The sequence below is a fragment of the Grampus griseus genome, assembly GCF_964374135.1.
Source record: "Grampus griseus genome assembly, chromosome: 6".
Classification (NCBI taxonomy): Eukaryota; Metazoa; Chordata; class Mammalia; order Artiodactyla; family Delphinidae; genus Grampus; species Grampus griseus.
This window is the reverse complement of record NC_139000.1, coordinates 14,005,316-14,030,797: the sequence shown is the minus strand read 5'-3', so window position 1 is coordinate 14,030,797 and position 25,482 is coordinate 14,005,316. Positions and strand designations below refer to the sequence as shown.

Here is a 25,482-nt window from a genome sequence, read left to right as displayed (position 1 = left end):
AGTCTAGGTTGGTTACTGCTCCTTTGGGCACCCATCGTGCCCAGTGCTTCCTCTAACGTTGCCCGTTTCATGGTAGATTATAACTGGTCATTTACTTGTTTGCTTCCCCTCCTAGACTACAAGCTCCCTGAGGGCAGAACTCAATTCTTCCCTCTGACCCCCAGCGTCTGCCATGGAGTAGGTGCTGTGAGACCATCTGTCAAGTGGATTTATTTTTGGGTTTATTTTTATTTATAATTATGTAAAGCATTTATACAGTTTCAAAGTCAAATTTATGAAACAAGGTCAATTCAGAGAAGTCTACCCTCTATCCCTGTCCTTCCATCCTCTTCCTTCCCACCCCTACATGTAGACTGTTCTGTGACTGTTCATCCTTCCACTTAAAAACATTTTTATAAATGAATACGTGTACATATTTGTATCTCTCCCCACAACTTTCTTAGATAAACTGACATATATGATATACACTTTCCAGAGTAGTCCCAGGGACTGACTGTAGGAGATGCAAAAGGCAATTTAACGACACTCAGAGAAAACACCAGGTAGTAAAAAACCACTGGAGCTGCTGGTGGAAACTTGGAAATCTGCTTTGCACAGATTTCACACCAAGAAAAAGGCACTGTATGAAACATAGACAGGGACAGAAAAGTGGCTAGAGGCAATTTAACACCACACAGGGGTCTGTGTACACCAGCAGCCATATCAGAGCAACTCCAAGGTCCTTTTTCTGGCTCTAAAATTCTGTGATGCTAAAGTGAGCATAATCAATTACCCGAGAAACCCTCGGAAATAAGGGGCAAATCATCACAGGCACTGACCAGTCCCTAGACTAATTTGCTAGCGGGGGAGATCAATGTGACTCTAATTTGTATTTATACACACTCACATAATAGAAATAAGAACTGCATTCCATCTATTTAACAGACATTACTATGTACTGAGGTCAAAAACACTGCATCAAGGGTGAAATGTTTAGTTCAGACACATGCTTTAGAAATCATATGGGAAAAAAAAAATCATATGGGCAAGTACCAGTTTGGGAGGATGAAAGGAAATTACTCATTCATTCATTCAAAAATATGAACAAAATAGACATGGCCCCTCATGGAAAACAGAGGGGCACAGACATTAAACAGACAAGTGTGTAATTATAACTTGTGATAAGGGCTAGGATGAAGCAGAAGAGGATGCTATGATAAAGTGACCGGGAACCCTCTCTGACCTTGAAGTAACATTTAAGCTGAGGCCTGAGAGGTGAGAAGGAGCCAGTCGGCCAGGAGAGAGCACCTGTGCCTTCTGGGCTCAAGATGGAAGAGAGCTTGGTGGGTTAGGAGGAAAGGCAAGGCCAGTGTGGGGCTGGAACCCAGGGGGCCGCCCTTCCTCTCCAACACGCCGTCTTCCACTCCGTGTACAGATTTCCCTGCACAATGACTGCTCGTGTACTTCCCCGAGTTTACGGCACCAAACTTCCTCCCCAGGATCCCAAGACAGAAACCTAAGCACAGGCTCAGCAGAACCTTCCGAGGTGAGAGAGCTGCTTCACTGCTACTTCTTTGCCATGGTTGGGAGATCTGAGAGCTGTCAGAGGGGTGAACTAGATGAGTGATGACGTGGAATGCACATTTCCCTTCTGCCTTCCTGATGGCCTTTGGTAAAAATTTATAGGTTAGATAAAGGGGGAAATATCTATCAGGCCACCAAGCAAAGAGCTCTAACTCTTCCTTAACAAGTAGGCTCCTTCTTCCAGGGAGGTTTCCCTGATTATCAGAGCAGGTGCTCACCTTGTCATAATACGACATGTTTCCCACACACACAGACCCGGGGGACAGGCTCTGCTCTGCGCCATGACAGATGGGGATGAAGATGGAGATGGGAGCAACCGTTCTTAATTCAGTCATGTTCAAGTTACTGCAACGTCTAGCTTTTAAGGGAAATTTCAATGGTTTTGTAATAAATGATTTTGTTTGGTTAAAAAAAAAAAAGTAGTTTCTAAGTAGTTACAATAGATTTACAAACCCCACTAAAATAGGATGCTGAAAGCTATCGAAAGGCATCAGAAATGAAAGACATTCTGAGCAGGATGGAATGGCCTAGTCCACGAGGAAAACCTGGGACTTAAAGCTATAAATCAAAGCCTGTCCTTGGGATTCAACACCTGTGCCTTCAAAGCCAGCTCTGCACCCTTGAGTACGTGCCTCACTGCCCGAACCTCAGTTTCCTGACGTGTAGAACATGGACAGGGTTTCCCTCAACAAAGATGTGCTGGCGCTGGGGACACGGTCGGGTCCAGGCGGCAGGCCAAGCTTGCAGGGCCCCAGGGGATCAGGTCAGAACCGGCCTGGAGCAGCCAGCGCGGTGTCGGACATGTCACTCGACCAACATGGCGCCCTCCCTGCCCCCCGCCACCCTCCCCAAACTGAGGGCACACCTGCTGGAGGCCAGGTCCCGGGCTGGACATGGAGAAGCCTGAGACACAGGCCCCAGAGGCACCCTCGAGCCTCTGCCCGCATGTGCCACCACCCACCTGTTCACAGTGGAGCGTGCACTGGCCACTGGTGGGCAGTGAGACCCTCCAGAGCAGCGTCAGTAACCTCGAGGCCTCATCCAGGGTCAGCCTGGCTGCGCCGACACCGGTGACGAAGCTGCTCAGGGGCGCCGAGTGTGGACGCTGCGGGGGGGGGACGAGAAGGCTGTTACGTGCGGTCTTGAAAAAGATTATGGACGAGCCAGCTTTAATGGGCAGCATAAATCCCCAGAGCGCAGGGCCTGTGCTCCGCACGCCAGGCAAGAGCCTGCTGCCGGGCGACACCAATTCATTGTTCTTAAAGACGGTGACTTATAGATTATGAGAGAACTTCGGTGGTGACGTTAGCCCGGTCAGTAAGCATGATTGATGGCCGCCTGAGTTCACTCCATTTACTGGGCCAAGAAGAGGGTCCCCACAGCCACGGAGCCTCTCCGGAAGGTGAACAACGCCAACGGCAAGCGACGCGACACGAATGTTTCCCCTGGAGTCTGCATGGCGCCGGCGGGAGGCGGAGGTGCCCGCACAGGTGAGGGGGGTGACCTGCAACGCTCTTCAGGGAGCAGGATGATGGAGAAAGAGAGCGCCTTGGCGGACAGAGACCTGGGTTCAAATTCAACTGCTCTGAGCTACTCTCCCTCAGCACCTGCACAGCGGGAATGACATCACCCACCGTAAAGGCTGCTCTGGGATGAAAGAAAATACGATCCTAAAAGGTCTTGTGCAAGAACAGCGGCCGCCAACCATCTTGAGGCGGCTGCAGGATGGCTCGCGGCAGCAAGCGCATCACAGACGGCAGCGTGGTGGACCAGACCACACGCTGCGTGAGGACCAGGACCTCAGGCACCCCGTTCACCGCAGCAGCCCCAAAGCCTGAGCACGGAGGCCGGGAGGGCGACGGACAGGTGACTGGGTGGGAGAAGGGATGGACACACTGCAGGACTGAAGGATAGAGGGATGGACGAGACACTGGACAGGCCGCGGAGGGGCAGTGCAGCGGAGCCCAGCGAAGCGACCGCGGTAACACAGGCACAGACCTCAGCAGTGTCCCTCCCGCAGAACAACGAGCAGCCTCGCAGCCCGGACCCGACCTCGTGAGTTTCGTGCGCGATGCTCCCTGGCCCCTCTTCCCAGGGCCTTACTGAGGACCCGTGAGCCTCTCGCCCCCAGTGCCCTCGGCCAACACCTTCCACCTCCTGCCCCGCTGTGCATCCCTCTCCCTCCAGCTCTGTCGCTCAGGTTACCTTTGCTGCCAGCTCTTGACTCGTGGGACTGGGAGACTCTTGGATCTGAACGTCCATCTCGGCGAGGAGCTTCTGGCCCCGGCCAATCTGCTCGCACAAGGCACCGTAGTCCTCAATCAGGCCCAGGACATGGCAGCCACTCTTGCTGGCCCACAGGCGGTGGCCAGGGACCAGGCGGCACACGTTTGAGGCGCTGGTGATCGAGCTGCCACTGTCGCAGGAGAGGGCGTCCATGTCATTTCCAGAGAGTGGAGGAGTCTCTGAAGCTACAGAACGAGAAGGAAGATGTCAGACCTATCGGGGCGGCACCCTGCATTCGATGAGCTGCGTTCAACGATGTCTAGCCAGCCAGGAGGGCTGACAGCCCTCAGGCCCAAATGCCACCTGACACAGCCCCGAGGGGAAAGAGGCCTGGAGCCAGGACCTCAGTCTGTGTATTACCCGCCGTAGGCTTATTCATCCTGTGGGAGAAGCTCATTTCAATCCAACCAGCACTCATCAGGCGCCGGCTCCGCAGAAGAGCCCTGATTCACACAGACGGATCAGGCCTGGGCCTGCGCTTCAGGGGCCCGTGGTCTGATTGGAACACAGATGCCATGTGGGAGGTGTAACAGCGTGATGACAAAGAGTCGGAGCTCAGTGGACAGAATAATCAAGCCTCTGTGGGGGAAGGGAGATCAGGGACGGCTTCCTAGAAGAAGCGACAATTGCGCTGGGCTGAATGGGTAGCAAGAATTATGCTACACAGAGGTAAAAGCCTGCCGCTTTCCACCTTTGGATCAACAGAAGCACGGATGGATAATGTGGACCGGGGCCATCAGGAAAGACATTTCCCTGGGCAGTTTGCATTCAGGATGAGTCTTCGGGAAGCAGCAGGATTTTCACTGGCATAGAAGTGGGCAAAGTCGGTCTGGCAAAGGCGGGGGCCACGCTGCACAGTCCCAGTGACAGGGAAGTGCAGGCCCAACCGCAGGATGGTTTGACCCATCCGTGTGGCACCAGGAGGCCAGAGGGGTGTGGCTGGACGGGCCCACTCGGGCTGGATGCTGCAGGGCCTTGAAAGCCACGATAAGGCAGTCACACTTTAACCCAGGACAACAGGGAGCGAAACCAATGATGTCGCTAAGGTTGGTAACACCTGGGCTTGGAGAACGAGATTGCCAGCTAGAAATGCTGAGAACACAACCCCCCAAATCCTGCCAAATACCCTGCTGAGTTGGGACCAGGGACCCCCCTTTCCTCCAATTTAAAAAGTCCCACTGCCAAACCCAACTGTGCCACAGCTACCCAGCCTCTAGCTTTGTACCTGATCCTGATGGCACGGCTGGGGTGGAATCAAACAGATCATACGAATTGTCAGCTGCCACGGGACACTTGTCACCATCTACAAAATGCAAAATAAGGGAAATAAACCAGCAAACGTTTTAGTTTCGCTCTCATCAGCATTTGAGAGAGAACTGAATGAAAACACAGCGAGGCACCAGACACACACAAGCATTCATTCAGATCCTCACTGGGCATCTCTCCCGCCAGGCCCTGCGTGGGACACGGGGGACACAGAGGGAGCAGGCCCGGCTGCCTCCCCGGAAGGACCCTCTTGTCCAGACAAGTAAACAAGCTGTTTCCCCTCAGGGGTCAGGGCTAAGGGAGGGAGGCACGGGGCCTGTGGGAGCTCAAGTGAGGAGGTAACCCGCGGAGAGACAGAAATGTAGGCAGAGGAAGGAGCAGATGCCAAGGCACAGAGGAGGGAGCCCTCGTGACGCATTCAGGGCGCATGAAGTGGGGGACGTCAGGCGGGACAATGTCAGGCTGAGACCTGTTTTGGGCTGGAGGCGGCTGCAGTAACCCACATAAGACAGAAGAGTGACCCGAAGTAGGATTTGGGAGGTGATGCGTTCGAGACAATGCAAGGAGGCAAAACCAGGCATATGCGGCACGAGATGATGGCCACACTCTATAATTCAGGAAAGCACTTTCACATCTGAACTCTCAGTAGCTCGGGGGCAGGATGGCACTGTAATTCAGGCTTCCTGGAAAAGGAGACCAATGGGCAGAGACAGGAAGTGATCTGCCTAGCATCACCCAGAGTGTCCGTGGCAGAGAGAGGACTGTGTCCAGGCCTCAAGGTGTCCTGCCCAGCTTGCTCCCCACCCAGGCCCCTCCAAAGAGTGCACTTCAACTTTGGGGCCAAGGCGCCCAGGGCTCAGCTCTGTGGAGCTGGCCCGAGAGCGATCACTTCCTGCAGAAACAGCAGTCTTTAGGCCAGAACTTTCAGACAGCTGCATTTAAATACCGTCCTGAAAAGTCCTGTGCAAAGGAAGAAATGCTGCTGCCTACTGTATAATTCTAGGCTTCACCTGAGGAAACTGGAAAACTTCTCCACGGAGACGGCGCTGTGAATTTTGAGCACATCCTCCTAGATGCCTCTTTGGAGACCACCCCCCCCACCCCCGCCCCAGGGCTGACCCTGGACGAATTTCAAAAACAGGCAAAGGCTGTTCAACGGCCTCACTTCAACTGCCCCAAAGCTCCTTCCTGGGCGCCCCTATCACTGAACTCTTCTCCCTGCTTCAATCTCCCTAGCTCACATCGACAACCTCCTCGGTCCCATCTCCTCAAAGCCCTAAGAAGGGCCAGGAGCAGAGCAGACCCCTATTTAAATACGGCAAGGCCCACTGCCGATGTATCCCCTGTGCAGAAGGCGGCAGTAGGGCCCCTTCCCAGCCCTGTGAGGTTCCCCTTGCAGGATTTTATCCTAAGAATACTGTTCAACAGAAAAAGCGTGTTAACGCCGATGTCTATTAAAGCTCCAAATCAGAGACCACTTTAATGATCATCAGGGTAATGGTTTGGTGACTGACAATCATCTGAAAACAATAATTAGGAAGCCCGTGTGAAACAAGGGGAAACATTTATGATGTAATGTTGGGCAAAAACAAAGAAAGGACACAGAATGGCCCAAAACCAATTTGAACATTATAAATTCACACCTACATTTGATTACCAAATGAAGAGACACATACAAAGCAAAAAAATTATTATTTTGTAACCAAGAAGGATTTTTTTTTTTCCATATCATCACATCATCTTTTTGGTTCAAATTTTAAAATCTTTACCAAGGAGAAACCCATGAGCAAGTCACTGTAAGTTCCAGAGCTGGGTGACTAGGTGCTCTTTGAGAGATTGTAATTTTTTTAATTAAAGGCGACAGATGTAATTCCCAATCTAAGTAAAGGTAAGTCCAAACTTCTCTACACTACTTGTTTATAAAGTCTGCTGGCATTCCTCGTCCCCTGGATGCGCACACCCATCCACCTGGGCATCGGGATGATGACCCCCAGACACCAGGGCTCCTGAAGGCCAGGTGGTACTTCAGACACAGCACTGGACCCGGAGCTGGAAATGATTTCTAGCTCCAGCTCTGCCACCTACTTGCTGTGTCACTTTGGGCAAGTCCAGTGCCCTCTCTGGGTTTTAGTTCCTTCATCCAAAGAGCAAAGACGATGGCCTGGCTGATTGATTTGAGCCTGGCCACCTGCCGGTTTACGCCCGGCCCTAGGCAGGAGTCGGGCAGACGAGGCCCAGTCTGTCCTCCTTCTCCTCCCTACACAGCCTCTGCAGGGTTAGACAATAAAGCCAGAGGTAAACGCCAAACTGAACCAGTTTTCAAACCTGCCGGGAAGCTTTTGAGATCCTGAGATGCTGACAACCGGAGGAAGAGGTGAAGATGCTCTTTTAAAGGCAGTTAAGAGGGACTGAAAAGGATTTTCAGCAGTAGATCATGTGGACAGGACTAAGGGGGTGGCAGACAGCAGGACTGGAGGCGATAAGGGCGCTGGAAGCCCAAACCCCACTGCCCTGAGAATCAGCAGGCCCCACAGATGACACCGTTTTGCCAAAGGTGACAGCTACTCAGCGGTCAGGTCCCAAGCTCCCAGGGTACACGGCGCGTCTGCTGTCAGTGAGAAGACACCTCCATGGGGCAAGGGCGGGATTCAGAAGCTCACACGTGCCGCACAGACGCGCAGGGCTGCATTTCAAACAGTGAGGCGAGGCAGGGCAGTACCGGGCTTGTCCAGCTGCTGGGGCCGCTCGGGGACAGACAGGGTCTGGAGAGCCAGAGTGAGATCTGCCTCCTGGGCCTTCTCCCCGCCCTGTGCCAGCTGCTCCTCCAGCCTGCTCTGCAGCGTGCTGTTGGTTTCGATGCTCCTTTCCAGCTGCGCCCGCAGAGCCTGGATCTCTGTCAGGAGGCCATGCAGGTGGCCGAAAGGGTCCTGCCCCCTCCAGCCTTCTCCCGATGCCTCTGCCCTGGTCTCTGCAAACACAAGCAAAGGGAAGCCTCGACACTGTCAACCGCCAGAGGGTCAGCCACCGAAGACAAGTGACGGCGCTTTCCACCGCTGCCATCACCACCCTCCCCCGCCCAAGACCTAGGTGCCATGGAACATAACAACTCGACCTGAAAAACAAAAGTCCTCGCAGACTTAATTGCTGCTATTCCACAGGCTAAATAAGAGCTGGAAATTAATTTTTGCTTCTGGCCATAAAGGCCTGACAAATTGCACACCAAACCCTGAAATTACGTCTAGTAGTAATAAAATCCATTTGGGCTGGAGTTATATAACGAAAGGGCTGATTTTAAGAGCCACGGGATATTTAAAAGACACAACAGCAAGACTAAGAAAAGCAACCTGAGGAGAAAACGAGAGCTGAGAGGTGACCCTTTTCTAGGTAAACTTTCAATAGGGAGAAACCATCTGGAAAATTAGTTGCGAAAAAAAAAAAAAAGATAAAAACCCACCACACCTCAAAACAGATTCTAAAACACTAGAGTTTACAGTCAAGTCGCTCTAATCTGGTATCTCTCTAGGATACAGCGAGGCCCAGGGCCAGCAACCATCTCTATCAGCACGTACTAGGTGCTCCGTAATTGTCTGCTGGATGAATGGGCAAAACAAAAACAAACACACACCAGCAGGAAAATGATCATAAAAGTGATTTCGTGAGTGTCTACTACGTGCCAGGTACTGTGCTAGGACGCTCTTAATAAATGATTTCATTTAATTTTCACAACTGTACACAACAGAGATTAGTAGACATGTTTTACAGAGGAAGGAGCAGGCCCAAAGGGGTGAGGTGACCTGTGGAAGGCATACCCTGGGACGCGAGGCCGTGAGAACCCAGACCGCTGTTCACCGGACTCCCGCTGCCACCTGAGAAGAAGGGTGGCCCAGAGAGCCTGCCTCAGCATCCATCTACTCTACCCTGGAGGCAAGCTTGGGGTTTCAGAACAGCGTTTCAGGAAAGAGGGCAGCCCGCCGTCCGGGGGAGCTCACAGGCCAGAGCACCCAGTACCTTGCAGCCTCCTGTGCTCTTCATCCAGCTTCTCGTACACCTTCAGCTCCACCCGGAGGGACTGCAGTAGTTTGTCGTTCTGCGTGAGCAGCTGCTGCCTCACCTTCACCTCCTCCTGCACCCTGGAAAGGCCCCGACGCCATGGGAGCAGAGGTTATTCTCACGCAGGGGCTTACTTGACCCACAGGGCAGGCAATTCCACCGTCAGCCAGAGAGTGTGGACAAGAGTGACAGCATGGGGAGGAGTACCCCTCACAGCTCTGCTTCCCGAGGGCTCCTCCCGGCCCAGCCCTTTACAGACGTGATCTCACGTCATCTTCACAGACACCCTAAAAGGTATGTGCTCTCTAATCCCCAATTCACGGATATGAGGAAGTGAAGCTCATAAGGTTATGTCTCACCCAGGGGTGCACAGCGCAGGAGAGAAGCCAGCACTGTGTGATGGCGAAGACAGTGACCTTGCAAATCACTGCACCACCCTGGGGAAGTGAGGGCGAGGTCATGAACTAAAGGTGTGGGGCGTCCGGAGTGCTGACGGAACCGCCGAAACACGTGGGACGAGATGGGAGTCTCCGGGGGACCGCAGAGGGCAGTCAGCGTGATGCGCTCACAGCCTAAGGCAGACTCCCGCACGCCTCTGTGCAGAAACTCCCGTGGCTTCCTGAGTCACTCGGCCTGAAAACCGAGGTCCTCACCAGGCCTCGGGGGCCTGCGGGGCTCGGCCTCCAGTCACCTCCGTGTCCTCCTCTACCTCGGCCTCTCCTCTAGCTGCACTGAGTCCTGGCTCTGCCCTGCACAGGCCAAGGACACCCTGCCTCGGGGCCCTGACCCTTTCCAAGGAAAAGGATCTTCCCCCAGGACCTGCAGAGCTCACACCCTCACGGCCTCCAGGTGGCCACTCAGATGGCATCCTTTCAGAGAGGCCGGCCCTGAACCACCCTGGATAAAACAAGCAATCCGCCCCAGGCCCCGTCCCCCTTCCTTAGATGACGTCGCTCCTCGTATTTTATTCCCACCTGACGTGCCACGTGTTGTGTGCTTCGTGTCCGTCCCCGGGCACCGGGCAGGGCCGGCAGGGCTGGGGCACCCTGACCCCTACCTGCTCAGCTCACTGCGGCTGTGGCAGACCTCCCGGAGCAGCCGCTGGTTCTGACTCTCCTTCTCGTCCACCTCCCTCTGCAGTCTGTCGTTCTCCGCCCTCACACAGGCGAACTCCCGCTGAAGGTGCTCCAGGCCGGCGGTCTTCCTGGAGAGGGACTCGCGCAATTTCTCATTCTCCTTCTGTTTATCTGCGTGCACAAAAAAGCACCAATGAGAGGAGACACCATTTATTTTTTCCACCCTTATTATGCAAATACGGTGCTTCGGCTGGAGCGCTCAGAGAATACAAAAGAGAACGAGATTTCATCTGGCATTTATGATTGTGACATTCCAATTATCTCCTGCATTTTGGGCAGATAAATCTGTCAACATCTAGGGTGCAGATTAAACATCACTGGGATGAAATGGGCCCGTTTAGTCTTCTACTAAATAATGGGCCGTGCAAACCTAGCTACTTTGCCTTCACAGAGCAAACAGTGGGTAGAAATTAAAGACAGAGGCAAGAAACAGGGCCCCGAACTCTGGCGACGGGTGTTGGGAAAGTCCGGAAGCCTCCCAAGGAGGCCAGCAGGGCTGTGCGGACAGCAACCCAGCCATCACTCTCAGGCCATGAGGCCAGCACGCCTGCTGAGGGATGAGGAACACGGGGGCATGGGGACCAATGGCCAAGGGCACAGCCTGGAGGCAGAGGGGCACATTGGAGTGAGGCTCTTCCATTTACTCAAGAGTACCCCATACTCTTGTGGGGTCGCTGACCCCACAACCTTGAGCCAGGCTCTTCACTCCTCTGTGCCTCAGTTTCCTCATATGTGTGGCCAGGAGTAGTAACTGAGTCACTACATGTAAGGGCTTCGCACAGGGCCTCACAGCACGCTGAAGGCTGCCAGCACTCTGGCAGGCTGTTAGCCGTGCTGGTGGCGGTAACAGCTGACGTCGCCGCCGTGCTCACTGCAGTCATTACCTTAGCACCTCCCCATGTGTCACCCTACTTGCTCTTCAGGGCACACCTCCATGTAGGTACTTTTGTACTCCCCATTTTCCACACAGGAAACTAAGGATCAAAGAGCGTAAGACTTCACCGAAGTCACATAGCCAGTAAGTGGCAGAACCAGGATTCAGACCCAGGTTTTCTGATTCTACTCTTAACCCCGGCATGATCATCTCCGAGCAAGCTTTCTCCTCTTCCCTCAGACTGCAGCCATGCTAAGCCTCCTATAACTCCTGACTGGTCCAGACTCCCCACCCCCACCCCCGCCAGCCTCTAACCCTCGGGCCTCTGTCCTCTCTCTTCTATTTAAAATGCCCTGGCTCTTCTAACCTTAGGTCCCTCAGCTAACCCCTACTAATGCTCCAGACTCAGCTCTTAAAGACCAGCCTCCCCTGGGTCAGGATGCTTTGTCCGGGGTCCTGCGCCCCCTGAGCCTTTATCATGGCTAATCCTCACCCTGGTCTGCCATGGGTTGCCTGGCTCTCTCTCCCATCAGACCATGAACCCCTGAGGGAAGGAACCGGGTCTCGCTCAATTCTGTATCAGAATCTACACAGGCTGTGATACAGAAGAGGAACCAGGAAGTGTTTGCTGAATGAATGAATGAATGGATATCTGCAGAAGCCCCCGTTTCATCTCTTAAGCCAGAATCGGCATCAGTATCCTCTAGTGAAAGTGGGATAAACGGGCCCAAGTCCCCGCTGCACCACCTTCTGTATCTGTGGCCGCAGGCCAGTCAATTCCCCAAGCCTCAGTTTCTCGCCTGTAAAATAGGACTAACAATAACGTCATCCCAGAAACATTTTAAGTGAAAGCTCTCTGTGGGTTAAGCTCCAAACAGACGGAATTAAAAGAAGCGATCTTTAAAATACTGGAGAAACTTGCCTGACAGCAGGAAATCTCTGAAATTTGGGGAGCAATTATTCCCAGCCCTTCTCTCCCACTGTGAACTAAGCCAAGCTGAGAGGTGGCTGCACAGAGGGGAGGGTGACAAGTAAGGAAAGTAGCGCCTACTAAGCCCCTGTCAGAGGCACCAGGCTGCGGGCTGGACACTGCTTAGGTGTCACAACGGCCCTCTGAGGCGTTCCTCTTTTACAGCTGAAACATACTGAGGTTCAGGGAGGTTAAGCGACCTGCCCAAAGTCACAGGGCCACAGGACTTGGTCTCACTCCAGCGCCTGCATTCTCTCCACGCCACAGAGGGCTGTGGAGCTCCAGGCTGCGGACGGCTCCTCTCGTTTTTACCTCTGGATCCTTTAGCGAGCATTGTATTGAGGGCCTCGTTCTGCTTCCTCAGGAAACATATTTCTGATGTCAGAGAATTATGTAGCTCTGAACCATAAGCAAAAATGTTTGAAGAACCTATAAAAACACACATAAATAGTAATTTATAGATAGTCTCCAGGCCCGTATGGATGGAACTTTTTGGAAAACAGTTTTAAATAATGAGGAAACACAACACACAATGAAAATTACTCCTGTGAACTATCTAAGGTACTACCAGAGCCCAAAGGGAGATGAGAGTGAGCCTGAAAGAGGAGACGGAGGAGACTCCCCACATCCTACCCGGCCTCGGGGTGAACAAAGGAGAACCGGGCTGGCGGGGCGGGTGACAGTCTTAACCTCCACGATTTCTCTCCTGAGGTCCAAACCCTCAGGGGACCTCTCCACTGAGGCTCCGGTCCACTCTTCACCTTTCCCCCCAACCCTTCCAATCCCGCCCTCCCTCCTGTTTCCTGCCGGTGTAGACGGTCTCGCCTCTAACCCTAACCGGAGCCGGAAACCTGGGAGCCAGACTAAAGGCCTCTCTCTTCCACTGCCCAGTCAGGCAACCATGACTGCTGACTCTTCCTCCAAAATGCCTCAGACGCTGGCCCCCTCTTTTCTGCCCCTGTAGTTCAGCCTTATACCTTGCCCCGTTGCCTCTGCCAATGAGCTTATCATCCTAAACACGGTCCATTCAGGTTTTTTTCTGCTCAAAAATACGTGATGGCCCCACCATCACGTATTTGTGTTTGGTTGTGTGATTGGCAAAAGACAATCACACAACCAAACACAAGGTCCAAACTTCAGATCTCTATTATTTAGCTCGAATCTCAAGGCCTACACCCCACTCCCTCTCACACTAGACCCTGGTGTCCTCAAATGCAGCCAGACTGAGCCATGCGTGCTCCAAACACACACCACACACATGGTCACACACCCCCCTGGCTTTACAGGATGAGGTACTCCCTTTGCCTAGAATGCCTATCACCTTCTTCACCTGTCAAAATCACACTCACCTTTCAACTCGTAGCTCATACTCACTGCCCCGAAGTGTAGACTAAAAAGACCAGGCTCTAAAGCTGGACAGCCTGGGTGTGAGGAAACTTACAAACTCTGATCGGTCTCCTTATCTGTAAATACCTGCCCGGGTACTGTCTATCTCCTGAAACCCTAGCCCTCCCTCCGTCCGGGCAGCTCCCTTGACACACCACCTCAGCACTGCCCGTGCTCGGAACTTTCTACGGCTGCACCATGTATGATGTTCATGTTCACAGCGACCCCTGGAGAGCACTTGCTGGGTGCAAGGCACTTTCTACACTTGGCAGGCGGATGCTTCCCGGTCTTCCTTACTGGTGGAGTCTACCACACCGCAGAGCCCAAATGCCAGACACCTGCTCTTCCAGTCCGGCTAGAACACGGTCATGTGCCACTTCTGGTCGATGAAACTTGACAGGAAGCCTGCTGGGAGCTTCTGGGAAAGCTTTTCCACCCGGATGAAAGGAGGACAGGCAGGAGCACGTGCCACCCTCCTCCTTCCCCGCTCTGGACCCTGTCCTGAGAGGAAGGGATGCTGCAGCCGTCACAGGTACTAACCCCGTGCCCAGCTACCAGTCAGTCAGACTTCAGACCTGCCTTAGAAACGCCTGCCTCTGGATTTCTTGTTATGTACAAAGACATAAATCCCCATTGGTGACACCAGTTTCTACTCATATTCTGTTATCTGCAGCTGAAAACATCCTGATACACAACTGAGGACCTGTAATATCCAAACTCCCTCTAAGGAAGGTATGGTATTGTGTCTCCCGGAAGCCAGAGTTCATTCTCTTTCCACGCTACAGCCACTACCTTTTTCTCATGCTAACGGTTCACTGATTACAATGTCATATGTTTTTTTTATTCACGTGTATCTCTCCCCACTATCCTCCTCCACTCTCCCTATGAACTCTGGTGTCTTTCCAGAGACACCTGGGCTTGAACCACGGCTCCGGCTTCTTAGCAGCTGCATGATCTCAGGCACGTCACATAACGTCCCTAAAGCCTCTATTAACTCAATAAAAATGACGGATGGATGTTACTGTTACTGCTATTACCATTCGTCAATCCACCACTGATGACACGCTGGAGCCAAAAGAAGACCAAAGAGCAACCTGGATGAACAGGAACAATTCTACAGAAGAAGTCTCCTGCAACCACAGCTAAGGTGCTGACTTTTCAAAGGAATAATCAGGCCAAGGAACAGTTTCTGACAAAGCCTGAGCTAGCAGGATCCGCTTCGGATGCTATGAGGCCCATCTTTCCTCTGAACATCATCACTATAAGCTTGTAGAACCGGTGACAAGCCGGAAGATGTAACACATGAGATGACAGTTTTTAACAACGTTCCACCTCAACATTACAAGGAGCCATGCCTTTCTCAAACCTGCTCCCAAGATGAACATTTCACAGCAGGAGGGAGGCAGAACCACTACTATTTCTTTGTCTTTTCAGGGATTGTGACAACATGGTGAGAACAGCACGTCTTCCCACCAGCATAAATACTTTATGAATGCCTTTTTGTAAACCTTCCCATCAGAGTGAATTGCTCTCCAGAGCAACTGCCTGCTCCACTGTAGCTGGTGGCCATTTGAGTCCCCAAATAATTCTATAATTGGATTTGTCAGGGAAAATGTAAAACAGAATGAGTCTAATTCAGGCATTACCAAGAGTGACTGTGATGGGCCCAGGCGTGTATTTCTTTCCTGTGTTTGATGTGACTAATAACTCAGATTAATCAATTTCCCTGGGAGTGTGAGGGGGAGGAGGGGCAGGATGCCGCTGGGGTTGGGGGGAGGAGGGGAGGGGGAGGGGGGAGAGAGAGAGAGATGGAACCTTTCTGTTTACCTTGCAAGCTACAGCATATATGGTACTTTGAAAAGATGTCCTTCTAGGCTGAAGGCTATGATGGGCTAGAATGCAGTGACTAGGGGTGCAAAGAAGCAAGTGCTGCCACTGACTACATCTTTCTAGAACTCGGTTATCTCATCCCTAGAAATGGCAACGACATTAGTGTCCCCACCCGGAGCAGAGCTTAGAGCTTTGCAATGTTAAACTAATAATGTTATACAAAATAAAACTGATGATGATGAAGAAAACCACCATCTCTTGGGTGAGGCACTGAGCAAGGCCCTATGTATAACACTGTCTCATTTAATCTCACAATGACCCCGTTTTGTAAGATAATGAAGCCTGGAAGGGAGAGGTGACTTGCCCAAAGTCACGGAGCTCATCAGCAGAAGAGCTGGGTCCCTACCCAGGCCAGTCCGGCTCCCAAACAAACTCAGGCTTTTCCTGGTGCACAGAGCTGCTCTCAAGATATATTCTGACCAGAAGGAGGACACTCTCTTTGGAGCAGCAAGGAAAGATGACCAAAATAGATTATTCAATGAAAGAAGGAACAGAGCAGTGATATAAAGCATTCTACCTTTCCGGCAGGTGAAGGAGACAATAAGAATATACATCTGTATCTGCATTAAGACTGTAAGGATAGAGAAGAAAACTAACAAAAGTGGGAGGAGAGAAGGGAGAACAGGACTAATGGGTACAGAATGGTGATATTAATTTTTGAACCACATGAATGTCTTGCCTATGGGAAAAAAATATGTATTTTTAAGCTTCTCATGGAAGAATAGTCCATTCTGAGCTAACTGTGGTTATGTAAGAACACTGGGGACCTCGTGATTGGCACGTGGGAGTTACCAGACTGCCAAAATGCATTAATAACAAAAAGACAAAATACTTTTTTTTTTTTGCGGTACACGGGCCTCTCACTGTTGGGGCCTCTCCCGTTGCGGAGCACAGGCTCCGGACGCGCAGGCTCAGCGGCCATGGCTCACGGGCCCAGCCGCTCCGCGGCATGTGGGATCCTCCCGGACTGGGGCACGAACCCGTGTCCCCTGCATCGTCAGGCGGACTCTCAACCACTGCGCCACCAGGGAAGCCCTACTGCTTTGTTTTATTTTAACATACCTATCTATTTTGCTTCAGCTTCTAGAGTCAAATGAGGAGGCAACCACAATTCACAATGCCAGAGGCTGGCAGACTCCTCCAATGACCGGGAAACGAACATTTATCAAGTACTTGTTCTGCACCAGGGACTATGGGACACTCCGCTTAAGTTAGCGCACTTAATTCTCATCGCCACCAGAATAAAATGGGAATTATTATCCTCATTTAACAGATAAATTACTGTAACTGAGAGTCAGCAAGGTGAAGTAAACAGCAAAGTCAGGATTTGAACTGAAATCTCTCTGGCCACAAGTCCAAAGCTCTTCCCAATACACAGCGCGCTTATCCAGGCAAATGCGCCACAAAGGAAGCCCTCACCGCCCTTTGGGAAGGTCCACCTTACCTTGGTCAATTTCAGAGCCTTGTCGCTCCAGCTGTCTCCGTAGCTTCTCATTTGTTTTAATAGATTCTTCTAAACGTTCTCTCAAACTTCGAATTTCTTGTATATGTTCCATTAGTAAGTCTACAGGAAGGAGGACATTTTTAATTTAAAGTCTGAAGCCCCCAACAAACTGAATAATTTATAGACTACGCAGTGATCTTGAAATTCTAAATAGTACTGGATATGTTAAGAGAGTCTTCCTGAGGCCTGGGGAGGCAGAGCTACTGCCCACAGCCCACAGCCAGTCTGTGATGATTCTCTGCAGCCCTCTACAAAGAAGATACTTTATATCACATGGAAAAATTACACACCATACAATTTTAATGCTAACTCTAATACAGCCTTTTATTCTTCTAAATATCAAATATTAATTTAAAATCTTCCTTTCAGGGAAACTAAAAGATCACTTTCAAGTTCGCCTGAATTGCCTGAGAGTTGATTAAGCCACCTTCATAACGAACTCAGATATTTTTGAGACTAATCCTTTGAGAGGAATATGTTAACCATTTATCACTTACTAATTCAAGACTTAAAAACAAGGCAAAACAATAATCCCAACACTGGTGAGAATGGTAAGAAGGGTGCTCTCCAGGAATACATCCTGTTAGCACGAGTATAAACGTGTATGACTCTGGGGACTATTTTTGTCATTAGCCTTAGAAAGGTTCTTTCCAATTTATTTTTACCAAATAATTCTACTTCTAGGAATCTATTTAAAGAGATCACCGGAGATACTGACAATCATTTGTCAGAATGTTTGGAAAGGTTCATCTCAGCACTATTTATAACAGTCAGAACTGAAAATAACGCAAATGATTACATTAACTGCTTTACATCCCTTATGATGCAATGTTACACAGCTATTAAAATTATATTATGAAGACCATATAATATCATGAAAAAATACAGATACAAAATGGGTTATTCAGCATAATCACAACTCTGTTTAAAAATCTGCAGACAGGAAAGACACATATATGCAAAAGAAGGAAATATACCTAAATATTAACAGAGGTCGCCTTTAGGTGGTAGATCTTAGGCTTCTCAAAACTTTAATACTATATCTTAACATAATATTTAACAATATATAGAAATTTAAATTTTCTGAATTTTCTAAAATGAGCATGCTTTTCATTTCTCAGCCTCTGCCACAGCTCACTTTAACAAAGAAAGGAGGAAGTGCAGTTCCAGTCCAGAGGTAGGTTTTTAGTATCAGTGTTTACAGCAAAATCACACTAAGTATCCAAAGGCAAAACTAATGTCTTTAATTCATCAATTAGGGGATACTCGGTTTTGTCTTGGTAATGTTTGTTTTAAAACATTATACTAATGTTATGACCCAGTTTTAATGCCTCCAAAATGACTTTCATTTAAAAGTATCACAATGTTACAGATCTCTTCCTAATTAAATAGTAGTTCTGCCATGAATTTGAATGTTTATGGGATGACTTAATTCCCAGATCTTCAGCTATCTCCTACGAACGCCAGGAGCGCACGTCATCTGGCGGACTGTCTGCGGACCGCGCCGGCAATGACCCGAAGCAGCGCGGCAACACACCTCCCGTTCCTGCCTTGCTGCCCCGCAAACCTTCCAGCGGCCAGTCAGGCCTCAGTGAGTCAGGAACTTATCTGTTCTGACTGCAGCCTTCCTTCCTGGTTTATCCACGTCACATACTGCCGGCTTCTGGGGCAAAAACCCTCAGCAGCAATCGGTACAACACATCTTCTACTGAGACTGGCTGGAAGCTGGAATCATCCCTTGGCCTTAAGGAAACATTCCCGGTCGAATTGGACACCGCTTGTTAATTATGCAGCCCTAACTGGGCAGAAAGAAATACTATACTCATCTTAACACAGGAGAAAAATATCTGTCCCTCTTACAATAATACCCTTCTGACAAACGCCGCCTCTTTAAACCCATAAATCCTGCAAGCAGCAGCCACCACAAGCGATGGTATAAATATCTTTGCCGAGTAGCTCCAATTTATAGAATCTAGGTTAGGAAAATGCCCCAGAATAAGGGGAAAGCTTTATGTTCAAAGACACTCCCTGCAGCACTGTTCACAATTGTGAAATTTTAGAAAATGACTTAAATGTTCAGCAACAGGGGAACATAAGGAAAACTGCAGTTCAGCCATTCAACGGACTATTCCAAAGCCACTGAAAATGATGTTATGTAACACGTCAGAAAACTTATGATATAATGCTAAGTGAAAAAAGGACAAGTACTAAATTATCTTTCTGCTCAGATTATAAGCGCGACAAAAGGAAAAACAGATGCAGAGACCAAAAGTCTGAAGAGAAACAAACCCAAAAAAGCTAACAGTGGGTTAATTAGGACAGCTCCAGAGAGCACTGTCCCCATTCGGGAAAGTGCCGGATAATCCACTTGAGAAGCCCAAGGTCATAGGTCCTCAGAGGACTGAGAAGTAAAAGATGGTTCTACACTGGAAATAAACCAAGGCTGGGGTGGCGGATGGGGCCTAGAGTGAGAAAAAGGAGGGCAGGCTGGGGGAGAAAGAGGAAGTGCCTGGTACCACCGTAGCAGGAGGGTCTTAAAGAACAGGGATCACAAATAGCCCGTCAACGATCAGGCTTGCCGCATTGTAAACCCCGCCCCTCTAGTCCCTGACACCTCAGTCTGCTCCTCCCACAAAGGCCCTGTGAGAGTGGTCTCGGGCAGCAGGAGGCAGCACAAGGGACAGGGAAACAATCCATGGTCTAACCCAAAGCAGGAGAAGGCAGAGAGTAGAGCCAGAAATAACTGAGAGAAACCAAGTACACAGAAACTCACAGAAACTGCAGAGGGATACGGCCACGAACCCAAAGAAAGCACATCTAGGTAACTGGTTACTGGAGGACCCCAGCTGATACCTGCGTTACATCAAACGTGTACACTTCATGCTCGAGGTCTGATTCCAAACCGTGCTCCCCTGGCCCCTGTGTATCCTAAAGGAGCCTCGGAGGCGCCACTGGGGATAAAGGCTCCACTCCTTTGGGAAAAAGGTGTATCTTTTATATATCTTTTACATATATTCAGTTTCATCTGAAAAAAAGAAAAGGGAGGGGGGATTGCTGCTGCTAAAAAAATAGATTTAAAAATTTTGAAACCCTGGTTCTAATGTGATCTGGTGTCAACAAAGAGTTTTTAGCAGGGAGGTGTCTGATTTGTTCCCTGGGTCCATTCTGGGCACCTTGCAAACAACCCACTGGAAAAAGGAGAGACCAGAGGATGTCAGCTGAGGTCCAGAGGCTATACCAGGGCTCAGAAAACTATGGCCCCTGTGTCAAATCCACCCACCACCTGTTTTGGTAAATAAAGTTTTATTGAAACATACCTACACTCACGCATTTACGTATTTTCTACAGCTGCATTATGCTGCGACAGCACGACTGAGTAACTGCAACGGAGACCATATGCTCTGCAAAGCCTGAGGCACACAGTATCCAGCCTTTTACTGGAAAAGGTCTGTCTGTTCTGGTCTATACCAGTCCTTGAACTTATGGACAGTAAGCCCTACCTAATGCCCAACAGGAGGCAATCAAGACTGCAAACACAGAAGGGGTAAAGGGGAGCTCAGAGGCAGGTGGGGTCACGGGAGGCTGATTCTGCCAACTGAGCCCACGGCTCCGTGCCCAGAGGCAGAACAAGGGGCCGACGGAAAGGGCCGAGGGTCACACTGAAGAGAAACACAGCAGATTTACTGAATTCAAAATCTCCAAACAGGGGGTTAGGTACTCTCGGGCCCCTGTACAGTTCAAAGCAACGGTCCTCAAAGCGACACCACCTTAGGAAGAGCTAGAAAGAGACAGCAAGAAATGGGCCAGACATAGACCTGATCCATAACCCCAGTGCTTTCCAGTCTGCCAGATAAGGAATGGCAAGGCATGTAACACGTCATCATTAAAAAATAAAAAGGACTTTTTCCCAATCTCCAACACTTTCAACAACCGTAGCTTTCCCCGGTGATGAAGGATAACTCTTAACAATGGGCCTGGGCCCTCGCAGGATCTCCTCTCACCTGGTAACTATTCCAATGTCACTATACTCTGCTTTAGTACGAAGGCAAGACAGCAAACTATCGTTCAAAGCAGGAAACTCTGGCTAGGTTTACGACGCTCAGTGAAGCTTGGCTTACCTTGAGAAACGTTGTTTGCCAGGACCGAAGTCTTCTCGGTCTCGCTGTCTTGCTTCTGGTCTCGTGAGGAGGACTTTGCGGACATTTCACAGTTGGACAGCATGTGACCGTCGGACAGCACGCGTGAGGCTGAGGGCGCAGGATACTCAGGGAGAATGTGTTGGTAGCTTAAGTTGTCTTCCTCAGTCCTTGACCATCGGGATTGAAAGAGAAATCGTTTTCCACACTAAGATCCCAAACCAGGACCATGACTTAAGAACACTTAAGATGACTGGCTCTTTGTAATCTACCCACATTTGCAATGGTGTTCTGGAGGCTTTTTGTTTCCCTAGAGCATTTTTTAGCAAGGATACTCTAAAAACAAACACAAAGAGGGCTCAGTGGGCTTGACGTGGAGCCAGTGAAGGAGGGGGAGCCACCGTCTGGCTGGTAGTGGAGGGACCCTGAGAGAGGGCACGAGTCAGCGGCAGCTGCGTATCAACTGGCCGCTCTGTACCAGGAATTTTATGCAGACGGTCCTCCTTGGTCCTCACAGAATCCCTCTGAGGTAGGGAGGACCATCCTCATTTAGAGCTGCGGGGACGGAGGCGCATCAGAACCTTGCCCACAGTCTCACAGCTTGTACGTGGCAGCGCACACATCTGAATCCACGTCTGTCTGGCTCCAAGGCCCCAGGAGAACGTGGGGGGCCAACCCAAACCCACGAGGTGGACTTACGGGTTTAAAAACCTCAAAACCCTCACGGTCCGCAAGCAGATTCCGGTATCACCATTGAGGCAATCATCTGGTTAGTGACCTGTATTACCCAAGGGCCACCTAAGCCGGGAGGAAAACCACCCTGAACTCTGTGAAGAGCCCACGTGAATCCCCATTACAGATAAGCTCCTTAATTTAAGCTCTTTTTTCTCCCACTTTTTCCTATTCCTTCTTGTCTCATTATTCATGAACTCAGACAAGAGCAGAGGACTTAAAGCTGCAGCGCATCCACTAACAGGTAAACAGCAGATGCAGTTGTGCTCAGACAGCGTGATGGATGCGATGGCTTGCTGCTGCCTTGCAGAGTGCAGAAGGGGCCGAGGGCACACATTTAATTAGCGTGAGCACTAAGCCTACAGCTGAAAACAGCAGAACAGAAGGAACAGAAACAAACCTGCCAGAAAGGGAAGGGTGACACGTGGCTGAGGAAGGCCAGAAGAGGCTCCCTGCCATTCTCCAAGCAACCACGGTCGGCTTTCAAGATGGCCAATCTGATCATGTCTAGTCCCAGCTTACTCTCCTTCAAAGACTCCCCTCTTCCTGTAGAACAGGATTTGGGCTCTTAAGGCAGTATCTGAGGACCAGCCCAAGGCAGCCCTGCCTGCCTCTCTAGCCTCACGTTCCATGCACCAGCCACGCAGCTCAAAGGGGTCGTGTCTCCGTCACCTCGAGGGGGGACACTCTTCCAACAAGCCACGCCCCGGAGCCTCGTGCTTCAGATCTCAGCGAAGACCATCTCCACTCAGGGAGGCCCTTACTGCCCTCTCCGCAGCCTGCCGGTGGGACATGACCCACCGTTATTATCAGGACAGAAGTGGAGGGTTGAACTGGGAAGGGTCTTGCGAATACCGCAGTGGGAGAGGAAAGTTTCTTCTAAACTTACAGAAGCCCTGAGTAAAATGCCCTCCAGTGAAGAGCTGTGATACCTCCCTGCCTGCCCACCCTAACGATGCTGGAGGCCTTCACGATGCCAGTAAAATCTGAAACTCTGCACCCCAGACTGGTCTTTATTTCTTTATTTTGCCCCCAGGAGTCCAAAGGGTCGCAGCTCCAAAGATGAGGGAAGCAGCAATGGCACTAACGACAGTCAGAACCTTGAACAAGTCAACAGAGGAGGGCGAGACCCTGACGTTTCCAGTTGGCCACAGAGGCAAGCTAAGAGTGCTTGCAATCCATTTATTCCCTGAACATTTTTAAAAAATTCCAACCACATGCCAGATAGCTGGGGCTAGAGCAGGTGTGCAGATATTAAAGAAGTCTTTGCCCTCAAAAGGCAATGTGCAATAACAATAAGAGCCCAGGTGTTGGAGCATAACAGATTCAAGTTCAAATCCCAGTTCTGCCTCTTAATGGCAAGTATGCAACTCTGACCCTGAAGGTCCTCATCCTAAACTGGGAACAATAATGCTCACCTTGTAGGGTCAGAAATAACGGATGTGAATGCCTAGGGCAGCAGCTGGCACATACCATACCTAGTTAATGCTGTCTCCTTACCTCTTTCAAGGAATCCTGGGCACGGAAAGATAAATGCAGAAAATATTATAATACCATGTGGTAAGTGCTATAGTGTAATTATGTGCCAACTGCTATAGGAAGGATCACTGATGCTGGGATGCAGTGGAGAGACGGGGGTGTCGGGGAGAGCAAGGTCCGTTTCCATGTGAACTGACTCTGAAGAAGGATTTTTAAATTATAAGCAGAAGAAGGCAGTGTACCGCTTGTGCACAGGCGTGGTCTGGAGAACAATCAAAACGAAGATTAAGACTGAAGCATGGGGTACACGATGAAAAGGAAAGATGGGTCAGGCTCAGGAGTCTGGAATTCATCCTGCAAGTATCCAGGAGCCAACAGAAGGAATGTGTCATCTGGGTCAAATCACCCGACAGAAACGCCAGGAGCAACCTAATGCAAATGAATGAAGGCTGCGGGACATACGGCATGAACTTCTGGTTTTGTATGACCACTGTCAGCTTCACAGGTATTTTTGCTTTATTTACAAGACGCAGGAAACTAATAGAACAGGAGGGAGCAGAACACTCAAAACGCTGGCAGACAAACCTAACCCATAACGTCTTCTTACCAAAAGGCCACACACTCACCTCTCTCTCAGTTCCTTCTGGGTGCTCATTTCCGCTTCAACTGAATTTCCTGGAAGCAGAGATAACATCAAGAAGGAAAACATTAAAAAAAACAAAAAAAAAGTGCTCCCTAACAATTTCTTCCTCATCCATTTGTTTAAACACTCTTCATAACAGTCCCGGATATTTAAAGTAGGATTACCAAGAATACCACTCAGACTCTAGACTCCTCCTTTATCACTGCTCTGGCGCTAGTTCCAGGAGGAAGGTGATGGCACTGAATCTAAAAAGCAATCACAAAGGCGCTGCTGGGTGCAGAGGCTCTTCTTCCTTCTCTAAAACTCTGATACTAACAGAATACAGGCTTGTTATAGGAAACGGGTAACAGAATTAAGAGAAAGAAGATCGCTACCCTCCAGGTACCCACCACAGACGTGTTACTGGCTTTCCTTCCATTCTTTTCTTCCACGCATTTTGACATGGGTGACACTGTATCACGACTTAATTTTTCACTTTGGCCTTTATTATGAGCATTTCACTTACCAAATTTGCCTTAGTAACGGCATGTTTAACGAGTACGTGAATATTCCCTTGGAGGTGGACATGGTCCAGTTTCTGCCAGTTCCCTAGCTGATGTCTAGGCCCTCTCCAATTTTTCACTTTTAAAAAATAAATAAAATAAACTTCTTTGTGCATACAGCTCTATCTACACTGAAACTCTCTCCTCCGGAAAGGCTCTCAGAAGCGGGATTCCTAGGACAAGGAGGCTGTGAGTGCAGCTAAAAAAGCTGGTGCCTGCAGCAGGGGGAATGACTAGAAGAAAAGACAAAAGAAAACAAAGTAAGTGGCTCAGAACGCAGCCGGGGACAATGCTCTGCGCCCCCTGCGTGTCATCATGCGCTGTTTCAAAGGAACATGTGAGCCCAGATTTCAGAGATGAACAACTTTAGTTTAAAGATACTTCAGAACGCTGGAAACTGCAGACGGGGAGGAGCCCGTTGAAGAAACGAACGCGTGGCTAAAGGAAAAACAAGCCTCCTACGGCAGCAGTGGAAAGATGAGGCTATAATTAAACTGCACCCACACGTACCATTTTCAAAACTACTCATAAAAGGAAAAGTTCTCAAACACCACCGTGTGGAGGAAAAGATCACGGGAGACACGCACATCTGCTCTGTATCTTGTGGTTCCCACCCACAAGCTCCCCAGGCCAGCTGGGTGGCTGCCAGGGCTCCCTCTCCACCCACCGGGCCGGGCCCTGGGCACCAGCACCACGCAGGGCGCATGGGCTCCGGGAATGGGTGCTGAGGGCGGTTCCTCGGTAGCCACCGTCTTCTTCAGGCCTCACAACAACCCTACGGGCACAGTGTCCGGATCTCCGTTTGACGGTAAAGACGTGAAATCCAGGAGGTCTAATGTTCCCACTCTCCCACTCTCCCCACTTCCCACTCTCACCTACTTTACTGCTTCGGTGAAGCAAGGGCAATGGAGACATTCTCACAGCTGCCCCACCACAAATCTACATCTCCATCCTCTGGTTCCATCGCGACCGAAACTGGTATGATATCTGGACCCCCCAAGAGGTAGGGAGAGGTTGACAGGCCT

At 50.1% G+C, this 25,482-nt stretch overlaps 1 protein-coding gene across 4 annotated transcripts in view; it reads right to left on the bottom strand.

Moving 5' to 3' along the window:
• CDK5RAP2 (CDK5 regulatory subunit associated protein 2) overlaps positions 1-25,482 on the bottom strand; it is a 181,749-nt gene that overhangs the window by 6,192 nt on the left and 150,075 nt on the right. For all 4 annotated transcript variants that reach the window (XM_082657379.1, XM_082657380.1, XM_082657382.1 and 1 more), the window contains 10 exons: positions 23,899-23,947; positions 21,044-21,231; positions 16,866-16,985; positions 12,458-12,574; positions 10,223-10,412; positions 9,124-9,245; positions 7,835-8,083; positions 5,075-5,152; positions 3,769-4,034; positions 2,525-2,668 (listed from right to left, as the gene is read on the bottom strand). In XM_082657379.1, coding sequence (XP_082513505.1) covers positions 2,525-2,668; positions 3,769-4,034; positions 5,075-5,152; positions 7,835-8,083; positions 9,124-9,245; positions 10,223-10,412; positions 12,458-12,574; positions 16,866-16,985; positions 21,044-21,231; positions 23,899-23,947 — 1,523 coding nt within the window. The remainder of the gene's footprint in view (positions 1-2,524; positions 2,669-3,768; positions 4,035-5,074; positions 5,153-7,834; positions 8,084-9,123; positions 9,246-10,222; positions 10,413-12,457; positions 12,575-16,865; positions 16,986-21,043; positions 21,232-23,898; positions 23,948-25,482) is intronic.